This window comes from Otolemur garnettii, unplaced genomic scaffold, assembly GCF_000181295.1.
Source record: "Otolemur garnettii isolate 467f Iridium unplaced genomic scaffold, OtoGar3 scaffold00009, whole genome shotgun sequence".
Classification (NCBI taxonomy): domain Eukaryota; kingdom Metazoa; phylum Chordata; class Mammalia; order Primates; family Galagidae; genus Otolemur; species Otolemur garnettii.
In genome coordinates, this window is record NW_003852404.1 from 5,575,736 (window position 1) to 5,588,335 (window position 12,600).

Sequence of the window (12,600 nt, forward strand, 5' to 3'; positions counted from 1 at the left end):
ACCCTGAGCTTCAGAAGCATTGCCTGGGGCAGTGGTCCCCAAATCCTGGGCTGCAGACCAGACCGGTCTATGTGGTCTGTTAGGAACCAGATGGCACAGAGTTATCACCTGAGCTCTGCCTCCTGTCCCATCTCCCCTCACCCTACCCTTAGTCTGTGGAAGAATTGTCTTCCATGAGACCAGTCCCTGGTGCTGAAAAGGTTGGGGACTGCTCCTCCTAGGGCTGGGAGACTGGCCCTCCTGGCTCTGTCTGAATCTCAGCAATGTTCCCTCTCTGGTCTCCCCAGGCCCAATTCCCTCCTCTTCCTCCAGCCGACCCAGTAACCTGCTAACAAGCTGTTGCCTGACCTGCCCCAGGACCTTGTCCTTGTCCTCAGCACCAGCCTGGCTTTCAAGGCTCTTGGTACATGGCTCTACTTTGGGAGGAGCCCACGCTCCCACTTCCAGGCCTCTGCACCTGCCCTCTGCTCTCCCTGAACCACTCTCACCTCCTCCGGGAGGCTATCCCTGAGACCTGGCTGTCCTTCAACTACAAATCACTAAACCTAATCTTTGGTGCCAGACTTTGCGGCCACGCTCCACGGTGACACTATTTTATTTAATCCTTAAAATAAGGTATGAAGTGTCATGCTGTCATCCCATTTCACAGATGAGACAACCCAGGTGCCGAGGATCTAAGATCCAGAACCCAGATCTGACTGTTTTTTGTTTTTGAGATAGACTCACTCTGTCACCTTTGGCACAGTGGTGTGGCGTCATACCTCACAGCAACCTCAAACTCTTGGGCTCAAGTGATTCTCTTGCCTCATCCTCCTGAGAAGCTGGGACAACAGGTGCCTGTCACAACGCCAGGCTATTTTTAGAGATGGAGGTCTCGTTCTGGCTCAGGCTGGTTTTGAACCCGTGAGCTCAGGCAATCCACCTGCCTTGGCTTCCCAGAGTGCTAGGATTATAGGTGTGAGCCACTGCACCTGGCCCTAGATCTGACTCTTAACATTCTGCTTCTTCCTCAGCACTGAGGGGCAGAGCTCTTGGTCCTGTGTCATTCTTGCTATGTCCCCACCAACAAGATAGAGCCTATTACAGAGGCCAGGCTTAAGAAATCGGAAGGCCCAGGAGGGTAGGCCAGGGTTGCAGGCTGATGTGGTTCTCCCCACTCAGCTCACCTCAGACCCCCATGCACTGCTGTCCCCAGAGGAGCCCACACCACCCAATGCCCTAGGGAAGGAGCAGTGGAAACAGGCCTCAAGGGGAGGTACTGTTTACTGGGTTGTCTGAAGACAATAAGACAGTCCTGGGTCCACTGGGCGGCAGCTGTTGCTCCCCCCAGGGCCTGCACAGGCAGTGAGGTAGATGGGCAGCAGGGGCAGCCACCCTGTCTTCTGAGAGGCCCAGAGGCCTCAGCTGCAGCCCTTTCCTTGAGGCTCCCTTGACAGCTGTCCTAGACCCTGGGAAGCATGCTGCCAGGGCAGGCCAGCCTGCGAAGGCTCCAGAGGCGGGGAAGGCAGTGGGGCTGTTAGTTCTGGCCCTCCCCAGGCTAACCCAGGGGCAGCAGCATTGCCACTGCCCACACCTGTTCCTTCCTGGGGGTGGATCTGCAGGTCCCTGTCATCCTGGGCTCGGCCCGGCACCGGTCAGCTGGGGAGGAGAGGCTGGAGCTCTGAGGCAGTGCTGTTGTTCCTGTACAGAAGGAACTGGATGGAGATCTGGAGGGGCCGACGTTAAGGCCAAGCAGAGCAGAGACAGGACCTCTCCCCAAGGGACATGTGGCTCCACCTGGAGCTGCCTTCCTCTTCTATCTTGCCCCCGCTGCAGGTGGAAAAGGTCAGAAATGGCCTCCCAACCTTAGGCCATACTGTCTCCTCCACTCTGAGCGCCTTCCCTGCTCCTCAGGCCCCACCTTCCGAGTCCAGCCACTGAGTTCTTCCTGCCTCGCTGGTCCCCCTGGTGAGGGAACTAGCATCTGAACCCAGGTTGTTCTGATTCCTACTCACCTGTCTCCACATTTCAGCTTTCTTTTTTGGCAGGGGCTGGGTTTGAACCCACCATCACTGGCATATGGAGCCGGCGCCTTACTCCTTTGAGCCACAGGCGCCGCCCCACATTTCAGTTTTCATTCTCACAGTTGGACAGGCTGATGTTTTTGTATTCCTTGAGGCTTTTGCACAAGCTGTGCCTGAACACACCTCCTTTGCCTTTACCTAATTTGCTGATTCTTCAGGTCACAGCTTAAATGACATTTGTGAGCCCTTCACTGACCCTCTAAAACAGGGCAGACCCTGGCTATGCACTCATGCCCTGTACCTCTGCACTGACACCGCTGCGATGAAGTCATTATTTGATAATTATGTACGTCCTGTCTGCCTCCCACTGGGCTATAAGCTTCTGAGGCAAGGGCCATTCTGTTCTTGCTCCTGATGGCTCCAGCACCTGGCTGGGTGCCCAGCGCACAGGAGGTGTGCATGCTGGAATGGAAGGATGGAGAGCGGGAGGGAAGGAAAGAGGGATGGCGGGAGGGATGGCAAGATGGAGAAATGGATGAAGGGAGGCAGAGGGGTGAAGTGAGGGAAGGAAGGAGAACTAGAAACAGGGAGAAATAGGAAGGATGAAGGGATGGAGGGAGGAATGGCAGGACGGACGGAGGGATGGAGAAATGGATGGGTGGATAGAGGGATGAATGGGGAAGGGGAATAGACAATGGATGGATGGGTAGAGAGATGGATGGAGGCATGGAGGGATAGATGGAGGGGTGGAAGAAGGAAGCTTATAGCCTAGTGGGGAGCAGACAGGAGATGGAGAAACACATGGATGGATAGAGGAATGGATATGGACGGAGGAGTGGAGGGATAGATGAAGGGATAGAGGAAGGAAGGAGGGAGAAGAAGGGAAGATGGAGGGATAGAGAAATGCATGGGACGGCGCCTGTGGCCCAGTGGGTAGGGCACCAGCCCCATATACTGAGGGTGGTGGGTTCAAACCCGGCCCCAGCCAAACTGCAACCAAAAAATAGCCAGGCGTTGTGGCAGGTGCCTGTAGTCCCAGCTACTCAGGAGACTGAGGCAAGAGAATTGCCTAAGCCCAAGAGCTGGAGGTTGCTGTGAGCTGTGACACCACGGCACTCTACCAAGGGCAATAAAATGAGACTGTCTCTAAAAAAAAAAAAAAGAGAGAGGGAGAGAAATGCATGCATGGAAGGATGGAGGAAGGGATGGATGGAGGGAGGGATAGGTCATGGAAGGAAGGGTGGCGAGGTGGAGGACGGGATGGATGGATGGAGGGAGGGAGGGAGGGAAGGAGTATGGAAGGAGGAATGGTGGAGGCAGGGAGAAATGAAGGGAAGGAGGGGGTAGAGGAGGAATGATGACAGGATGGAGGGAGGGATGAAAAGAAGGTTAAATGGAGGGAGGGAGGTGGTGGCGCCTGTAGCTCAGGAGGGTAGAGGAGGAATGATGACAGGATGGAGGGAGGGATGAAAAGAAGGTTAAATGGAGGGAGGGAGGTGGTGGCGCCTGTACCTCAGTAGGTAGGGCGCTGGCCACATACACCCAGGCTGGCGGATTCAAACTCGGCCTGGGCCAGTTAAAACAATGACAAATGCAACAACAACAACAACAACAAAGCTGGGCATTGTGGCGGGCACCTGTAGTCCCAGCTACTTGCGAGGCTGCTGTGAGCTGCGATGCCAGGGCGACAGCTTGAGACTCCGTCTCAAAAATAAATAAATAAATAACTAAATAAAATGGCGGGCAGGAGGGAGGAAGGTAGAAAGGAAGGAAGATGAAAGGAAGGAGGGAGAGAGAGAGGAATGAAGAGGGGGAGGGAGGGAGGACGGACAGGGGTAACAGATGCTGAAGCTGTATGCAGGCAGAGGCCTCCCATGCCCCACTCCACCCACCCTGCGCCCCTGAAGGATACCACGGTGTCGAGCAGCAGGACACCCAAGCTGCCCACGAGCCAGGGCAGGTGGTGCAGCAGGTAGCTGCCCTCACTCTGGCCCACCTCAGGGTTTTTGAGCAGCACGCTCAGCCCGTACAGAGTGTTTCCCAGCATCACCAGCGCGAACAGTGAGTAGGAGATACCCTCGGTCGATTTCCGCAGGAACTACGGGTGGAGGGGGCAGAATCAGAGCTTCCCAGGGGGCTGTCCTTACTCCGGACTATAACTGTCAATGCGTCCGTGTGTACTGCCACAGCAGGGCAGACCAGCCCCTTCCAGGATCCCACCCCCACTCTGACAGAGATGCCCTCCCAAGCCCTGCCCAGCAAGCTTCTACCCTCTCCTCTTGGGCTTCTAAGCTCAGCCCCCAGCTCCATGCCCATTTTCCAGAGGTAGAAACTGAGGCTCAAAGAATTGGATTAACTTGTCCGAACCAAAAGTGAGGTGGTCCCAGACTATCGGAACCGAGACTCCCACACCATACCACTCCCTAACCCTGAGGGCCCCACCGGCCAGACTCAAGCTCACATTGGTGTGGATCTGAGGCACTCGGGACAGCAGGTACAGCACGCTGGAGACTGAGCCGATGACAAAGCCAATGATTTCCTGCTTAGTGAAGGGCTGGAGGGCAGAGGGGGGTGCTCAGGGCCTTGTTGGGGGTGGGTGATACATAGGCCCCTTCTAGACAGTGATCCCCCACCCCACTTAACACCATAGGCCGTGCAGGGGAGGGCCCTGGGGAAGAGGCAGCCCCTGGCTCCCATTCCACCACCATCTGCCCACTCCTCACCGTGAAGCCTGGCTCCAGAGACAGGAGCATCCGTCCCCGGAAGACTTCCCTCGGGGCAGCCACAGGGCCAGCCCTGCTCAGCAGGGGCGTGGAGCACACTGACCCAGCGATGAGTAAGAGCAGAGAATTGATGGGGGCAGACACTGGACATAAGGCAGGAGGGAAGTCACGGTTAGAAATCCAAGCAGCAGCAGAAGGGCTGGGATCTGGATCTGGGCCTTGCCCCTCAGTGGCTGTGTGACCCTGGACAAGTAACTTAACCTCTCTGAGCTTTAATTCCTCATCTGCAGAACAGGTTCTCCCAGATTTGTAAAGATGAAACAATGAGGGTTGTGTAGTGAGGAGGGGGTTATCCAAAACAGAAACACTAATGATATACAATTCTCTTTTTTTCTTTTTTTAGAGACCGAGTCTCACTTTATCACACTCGACAGAGCGCTGTGGCATCACACTGCTCACAGCAACCTCAAACTCCTAGGCTTGGTGATTTTCTTGCCTCAGCCTCCCAAGTAGCTGGGACTACAGGTGCCTGTCACAACGCCTGGCTATTTTTTTGTTGCAGTTTGGCTGGGACTCTGTTTGAACCCGCCACCCTTGGTATATGGGGCCTGCACCCTACCCACTGAGCCACAGGCGCCACCCAGAGACACAGTTCCCTTCCCAGGTGCCTCTATTGTTCTAAAACAGCCCTTGACCTGACCTTGGCTACTGCCCTTTCTGAATCCTGGTGTGATTTATCCTTGTTTCCCTAGCTGCAAGCCCAGGGTCAGACACAGGGAGTAGCTGAAGCCTTGTCTGCCAAAGGAGTGACCTCCCTGTGGTCTGCCCCAAAATGCTCCCGGTCCTCAAGTTCTCTATCTTGGCTGATTAAAGCCTATCTAAAGCTTATCTAAAAGCCCGAGGAAGCCTTTCTGAGGTTTATCACCCAGCAGTGGGCAGCCTGTTTCCTCCCAGGCTCCAGGCTGCCCTCCCCCATCCCCAGTAGAGTGCCAGACACAGAGTAACCACCACCTTACTCACACAGAGAGGGGCGTTTCTTGAACTTGTAGTAAAAGTACAGTGACAGCATGAACAGGTCCGCCAGGACGTAATACACTGCTGTGTAGGTCTGCAAGAGACGGGGCCCGGCTGTCAGCTGCAGCCCGAGACCCGGGACCACAACCTGGCAGCATCTTCAATATCCCTGCTAGTAAGCCCTGGCCAAGTCGCATCACCTCTCTGAGCCTCTTTTCCTCCGCTAGAAAGAACAGGATCTCAGTTCCTACCTGGCGAATTATATGTCAGGCAGGCAACAGGCCTGGCCAAGTGCCCAGCATAGCAGGTGCTGCTGCTACTAGTTAGCACAGAACTCTGCAGTTAGCTGATGGCTCTGGTTTGGCTTGCTACAGGAGCTGGTGACTTTCTGGTCCCACTTCGAAAGACAATGCTTTCCTGACTAGGATTCCCAGTTCTGCCTGGCCACAGAATGATGACACCTGGGCCTCCCAAGGAAAAACTCCTTTCTTTTCCTGATTGAGTAGTCAGCATCCTGGCACTTCAGAGGTGAAGACCCCAATGACTTTAGGGTTTGATGTGTTCACATTGCACATGGAGAGACGGAGGCCCAGAGAAGGGCAGTGGTCACACAGTACGGCAGGCAGATGCCTCTCAATCACCTGGGCCCCTCACAGGACCGAATGACAGGACAGGACTCTGGAGAGTCCCCTCCTCCAGCTAGCTGATCCCAACACCTCTGCTGCAGCTGTCCCTGGTGCCCCACCCTGCCTGGGGACTGGCCCACCTGCAGGGGCAGCTGGTTAGCAAGGAAGGACCCGATGAGGTTACAGGAGTCTCCGCCGATCCAGCCCAGGAGGAACCACAGGGACAGGGCTTGGTCCATGTTGCCCGTCTTGCAGGCCTTGATGAACTGGCTGTGGAAGAGGAGGGGGACACAGATTCAGAGGCCGAGAGCTGACAAGGCCATCTTGGAGGACCACGGGTGAGATGACCACAGAAGAGTGAGGCAGGGGCAGCGGCTGGATAGGAGATGGCCTGGAAGCCCACCCTTCCCACGGCCAGATCCTCAGGAGGATTTTCCCCCAAGGGAGCCCCCCGCTAGCCTGGGGGCTCTATGGCTGGCATCATCCCAGAGAGCCCACAGTACTGCTCAGATTCCCCTCTACGGTACCCTGGGTTTCCAGTGGGGACTTGGGGTTTATAAGGTCCTGAAATTGTGTCAGGCCTTGAGAGCCACTCCACAGAGCTCCAGATCCTTTGTTCTATGGATGGGGGTGGGGAAGCCCCCCCACCCCACCCTCATCAGTCTCCTAACCAAGCCTTGTTCCTCTCAAATCCATCCTCCCTCTCACAGATCTTTCTAAAACCCCAATCTTGCCCCCAAACTGCCATTCAGCGGTTGGGCATGGGAGGCTGAGATGGGTGGATCACCTGAGCTCACAGGTTTGAGACCAGCTGAGCCAGAGCAAGACCTGGTCTCTAAAAATAGCCGGTAGGTGGTGCCTGTGGCTTAAGGAGTAGGATGTCAGCCCCATATACTGGAGGTGCAGGGGCAGGTTCAAACCCGGCCTCAGCCAAAAAACTGCAAAAAAAAAAAAAAAAGAAGCAAATAAAATACAGTAGAAAAATAAAATAGCCAGGCGTGTGGTGGGTGCCTCAGCTAATTGGGAGGCTAAGGCAAGAGAATTGCTTGAGCCCAAGAATTTGAGGTTACTGTGAGCTGTGATGCCATGGCACTCTACTGAGGGTGACAAAGCGAGACTGTATCAAAAAAAAACAAAAACAGGAACAAAAATTGCCCTTCAGTAAGAACCCATATTCTCCAGAGGACACCCTTGCAAGGGTCCCTGGTTCTGCCCCCATCCCCAGGGCTCTTCCCTCCAGACGGCCCAGTCATGCCCAGACACCCCCTTTTCATCCTTCTCATTTTACGAAGTATCAGTTCCTCCCCTGGGCCTTCCCTGACACAAGCTCTACTGGCATCTTCTCCTTCCTCCTTTGTGACAGTCATCACCCTTATCCCTCAGCCAGGCACCAAGAAGCTTTTTAGCTAAGATCTAGCCCACAGCTCTTCGTAAAGCTTCTCTAAGATGCTACAACCCGTCCCCATAAGTTGCAAGAAAGTGATTCTATCCTCCCCAGGAGAGGCTGATTTCTAGGGAGGAGCAGGAAGGTGGCCTCCCTTCCCCTGTCACTTGGAGGTCTCCTGCAGGCCTCTGACCTTTCACTGCCAACCCAGGCAGGAAGGAGAAGCCCCAGCCAGCTCCTCAGATAGTTCTGGGGAAGCTCTCACTCTGGACCGGAGTCTCACCCCTGGCCACTATCAGTCACCCAGACCTGGCCCATCTCTGAGGGGGACATCTACAGTCCCACTCCATTGTCACTTGCTGGATGGCTTCCACAGCCTTTAACGCGGCCTCCCTGCCTCCAGTCTCTCTCTGGGTCCCCCTGGTCCTTTTCAAGGGTGCCAGAAAAGCAGCTCTGCAAAGGCAAGAATGGCATCCATTTGGTTTATTCATACCACACTGGTGTGCCCCCTGGAACACAGTAATTCAGTAAAAATGTCATCCACTAACAGAGTGCCTGGACAGTGCATCAGGAAAAGGATGGTCTGTTCAACACATGGTGCTGGGACAAATGGATTTTTACATGCAAAAGAATGAGGATGGGCCTCACACCATGCACAGACTATAATTCAAAATGGACCAAACGCCTAAATGGAAGTTATATTTATACGACTTTGGGAATTAAGACATAAGGTAAATCTTTGTTAATTGAATTGGGCTATGGTTTCTTAGATGATATGACACAAAAAGCACACCCAACCAAAGAAAAAACAGATAAAATGGACTTTAATTAAAACTTTTGTGCTTCAAAGGATACCATCAAGAAAGTGAAAAGAGGGCAGTGCCCGGGGCTCAGTGGGCAGGGCGCCTGCCACATACACCGAGGCTGGCAGGTTCGAACCCGGGCCCCAGCCTACTAAACAAGAATGACAACTGCAACATCGACAACAACAAAAAATAGACGGGCATTGTGGCAGACGCCTATAGTCCGAGCTACTTGGGAAGCTGAGGCAAGAGAATCGCTTAAGCCCAAGAATCTGAATTTGCTGTGAGCTGTGATGCCACAGCACTCTACCCAGGATGACAGCTGGAGACTCTGTGTCAAAAAAGAAAAAAAAAGAGAGAAAGAAAAGAAACTGAAAAGACTTCTTTGGGGCTGGACATGGTGGTTCACGCCTGTAATCCTAGCATCCTGGGAGGCCAAGGTGAGTGGATCACTTGAGCTCAAGAGTTCGAGACCAGCCTGAGCAAAGTGAGACCTCATCTCTACTAAAAATAAGAACACTAGGCGAGTGTTGTGGTAGGTGCTTGTGTTCACAGCTACCTGGGAAGCCACACTTTTGTGCCCAAGAGTTTGAAGTTGCTGCGAGATATGATACCACAGCACTCAACCCCAGAGCCACTGAATGAGACTCTGTCTAAAAAAATAATAATAATAAAAGAAAGGAAGGAAGGAAGGAAGGAAGATGGGGCGGCATCTGTGGCTCAAAGGAGTAGGGCGCCAGGCCCATATGTCAGAGGTGGCGGGTTCAAACCAAGCTCCGGCCAAAAACTGCAAAAAAAGAAAGAAAGGAAAGAAAGGAAAGAAAGGAAAGAAAGGAAAGAAAGGAAAGAAAGAAAGGAAGAAAGGAAGAAAGGAAGAAAGGAAGAAAGGAAGGAAGGAAGGAAGGAAGGAAGGAAGGAAGAAAGAAAGAAAGAGAAAAGACTTCTTTGGGAAAGAACTAGGATAAATTTTTTTTAAAAAAAGAAGTGAAGGCTCGGTGCCTGTAGCTCAAGTGGCTAGAGCACCAGCCACATACACCAGAGCTGGCAGGTTCGAATCCAGCCCAAGCCTGCCAAACAACAATGACAATTATAACCAAAAAATAGCAGGGCATTGTGGCGAGTGTCTGTAGTCCCAGCTACTTGGGAAGCTAAGGCAAGAGAATTGCTGAAGCTCAAGAGTTGGAGGTTGCTGTGAGCTGTGATGCCATGCACTCTACCCAGGGTGACAGCTTGAGACTCTGTGTCAAAAAACAAAACAAAAACAACAAATAAATAAATAAAAAGAAAGTGAAAAGACAAATAGAATCAGAGAAAATACTGATAAATCATATATCAGAGGAGAATGTTGCTTTTAGAATGTGTAAAGAACCCTTACAACTCAACAAGAGAAAGACAAACAATCTAATTGAAAAGTGGACAAAGGATCTGAACAGACCTGTCTCCAAAGAAGATACACAGATGGGCTTGGCACCTGTGGCTCAAGCGGCTAAGGCGTCAGCCACATACACCTAAGGTGGCAGGTTCGAATCCAACCCAGGCCCGCCAAACAACAATGATGGCTGCAACCAAAAAATGGCCAGGCATTGTGGCAGGCGCCTATAAGTCCCAGCTACTTGGGGGCTAAGGCAGGAGACTCGCTTGAGCCCAGGAGTTGGAGGTTGCTGTGAGCTGTGATGCCATGGCACTTTACCCAGGGGGATAGCTTGAGGCTCTGTCTCAAAAAGAAAAAAAAGAAGATACACAGATGGCCAACAAGTGCATGCAAAGCTACTCAACCTCCTTACTCATCAGGGACAAGCAAATCAAAACCACAGTGAGGGGTGGCGCCTGTGGCTCAGTGGATAGGGCGCCAGCCCCATATACCAAGGGTGGTGGGTTTGAACCAGGCCCTGGCCAGACTGCAACAAAAAATAGCTGGGCGTTGTGGCAGGCACCTGTAGTCCCAGCTACTTGGGAGGCTGAGACAACAGAATCACCTGAGCCTAAGAGTTGGAGGTTGCTGTGAGCTGTGATGCCATGGCACTCTACCGAGAGAGAAAGTGAAACTCTGTCTCCAAACAAACAAACAAAAAAACACAGTGAGATACCACTTCACACCCTCAGTCTGGCTACAGTAAAAACAGAAAACAACAAGTACTAAGGAGGATTTAGAGAAACTGAAAACTTCAGATACTCCCAAGGGAACAGACAACCAGTTTGGCAGTTCCTCAAAAGATTGAACCCAGAGTTACAATATGAGCCAGCAATTCTATTCCTTAGGTCCATACTCAGGTGAAGTAAAAACATATTTCCCCATAAAAAATCATGCACGAACATGCACAGCCACATTAAACATAATAGCTAAAAACTAGGAACAATCCAAATGTCCATGGATGGATGACTGGACAAATAGCCTGTGACTGATACACAGAGAGGAATATTATTCAGCCATAAAAGGACTGAAGTATGAGACAGAGTAGCATAAATGAATCTTAAAGACACTATGTTAAGTAAAAGGAACCAGTTACAAAAGGCCACATACTGCATGATTTCATTTATATGAATCCTGCAGTGTCCAGAATAGGCAGATCTATAGGAACAGAAAGCAGATTGAAAGGTGCCAGGGGCGAAGAGGCTTAGGGGCAAATGAGGAACAACTTGTACCCTGAAATGGGTTTCTAGTACAGTATAGGAATTTTTTTCTCCAGCTGTTAAAACAGCGTCCAGCCCCCTTGGATGCGGTGGGAGGCCAAGGCAGGAGGATTCTCGATGTCAGGCATTTGAGACCAGCCTGACCCTGCCTCTACAAAAAAAATGTTTCAAAATTATGGGCAGCACCTGTGGCTCAAGGAGTAGGGTGCTGGTGCCATATACCAGGGGTGGCAGGTTCAAGCCCGCCCTTGGCTAAAACTGCAAAAAAATCAATCAATCAATGAATCAATGAAATAAAAATTAGCTGGGTATGGAGGCACAAACCTATACTCCCAGCTATTCCAGAAGCTGAGGTTGGAAGACTGCTTGAACCCAGGAGTTCAAGGCTGCAGTGAGCTATGGTCAAACTACTGTACTCCAGCGTGGCTGACAGAGAAAAATAAAAACAATAACAACAACAACAACAAACACTTATCTTTATTCCTCAGGATAAGGAGCAAATTCCTTAAGAGTGGAGAACAGCCCTTAGGTTACAGGGCTCTGTAGCACCCCTCTGACTTCCCCTATTTCACATGCCCTATCCAGCCATATAAACCCAGCTTCCCCCTCCTCCCTACACCTGCTGCTGCCTCTGCTGGCACCGTTCTCTTCCACATTCAGGCCCTTCTTTCACCTCTCTAATTCTGGCCTAGCCTGAGCTCCTTTCTGACTGTAGCCCTCTCCCGCCACTGCCGGGGGGGCAAGTGTCCCTCTTCTGTGTGTCATGGAATGATGATCCCACCACTGACAACTCTGGGGCTTGCATACCTCCTGTAAAGGCCCTGAGCCAGGAGCTGTCCAGATACTCCTTCGTGCTGTCCTTGCAGCTATCCTCTGAGCTAAGGAACAACGTTCCCATTTTACAGATGAGGAACTTGAGGCCCAGAGAAGTGAAGTCACTTGCCCAGGTCACAGCCAGGAGGTGTCGTATCTGAGTGTAGATGCCCCTGACCCCTGTGTGCTGTGCTCTCCTTGCCCAATGCAGCCATGACCATACCATGTTCTACTCACTGCTGTGGTCTCCACTCCTGGAATGTCAAAGCCTTGAGGCCATGTTAGATGCACCCCAGCCCTCCTGCTCCCTTGTCCCATCGCTTACCAGCTGTGCAACCTAGAGCAAGTTGCTTGACCTCTCTGAGTTTCAGTAACTGGACCTATTTCACAGGGTTGTTGTGAGGATTAAATAATGTAGAAATATACCAAGTACTTAGAACCCAGCCAGGTACACAGTACCTACTTGATAAACTATAGTAAATATCATTATCTCTGTATAATACTGCCTGCCTGAGGTCTGGCCTATGGGGGGGGGGTCCCTCTGGAAGGCTGGAAGTCAGTAGTATGGAAAGAGATGAAATAGGGCGGCGTCTGTGGCTCAAA

At 52.0% G+C, this 12,600-nt stretch overlaps 1 protein-coding gene across 1 annotated transcript in view; it reads right to left on the reverse strand.

The window, feature by feature from the left end:
- Window positions 1-1,245: 1,245 nt before the first annotated feature.
- Window positions 1,246-12,600, reverse strand: part of PQLC2 (PQ loop repeat containing 2) — a 16,523-nt gene continuing 5,168 nt past the window's right edge. Inside the window, exons 3-8 of the mRNA XM_003783842.3 lie at window positions 6,507-6,636; window positions 5,747-5,834; window positions 4,727-4,869; window positions 4,465-4,557; window positions 3,916-4,101; window positions 1,246-1,706 (exon numbers count right to left, since the gene is read on the reverse strand). Coding sequence (XP_003783890.1) covers window positions 1,635-1,706; window positions 3,916-4,101; window positions 4,465-4,557; window positions 4,727-4,869; window positions 5,747-5,834; window positions 6,507-6,636 — 712 coding nt within the window. The 3' untranslated portion in view covers window positions 1,246-1,634. The remainder of the gene's footprint in view (window positions 1,707-3,915; window positions 4,102-4,464; window positions 4,558-4,726; window positions 4,870-5,746; window positions 5,835-6,506; window positions 6,637-12,600) is intronic.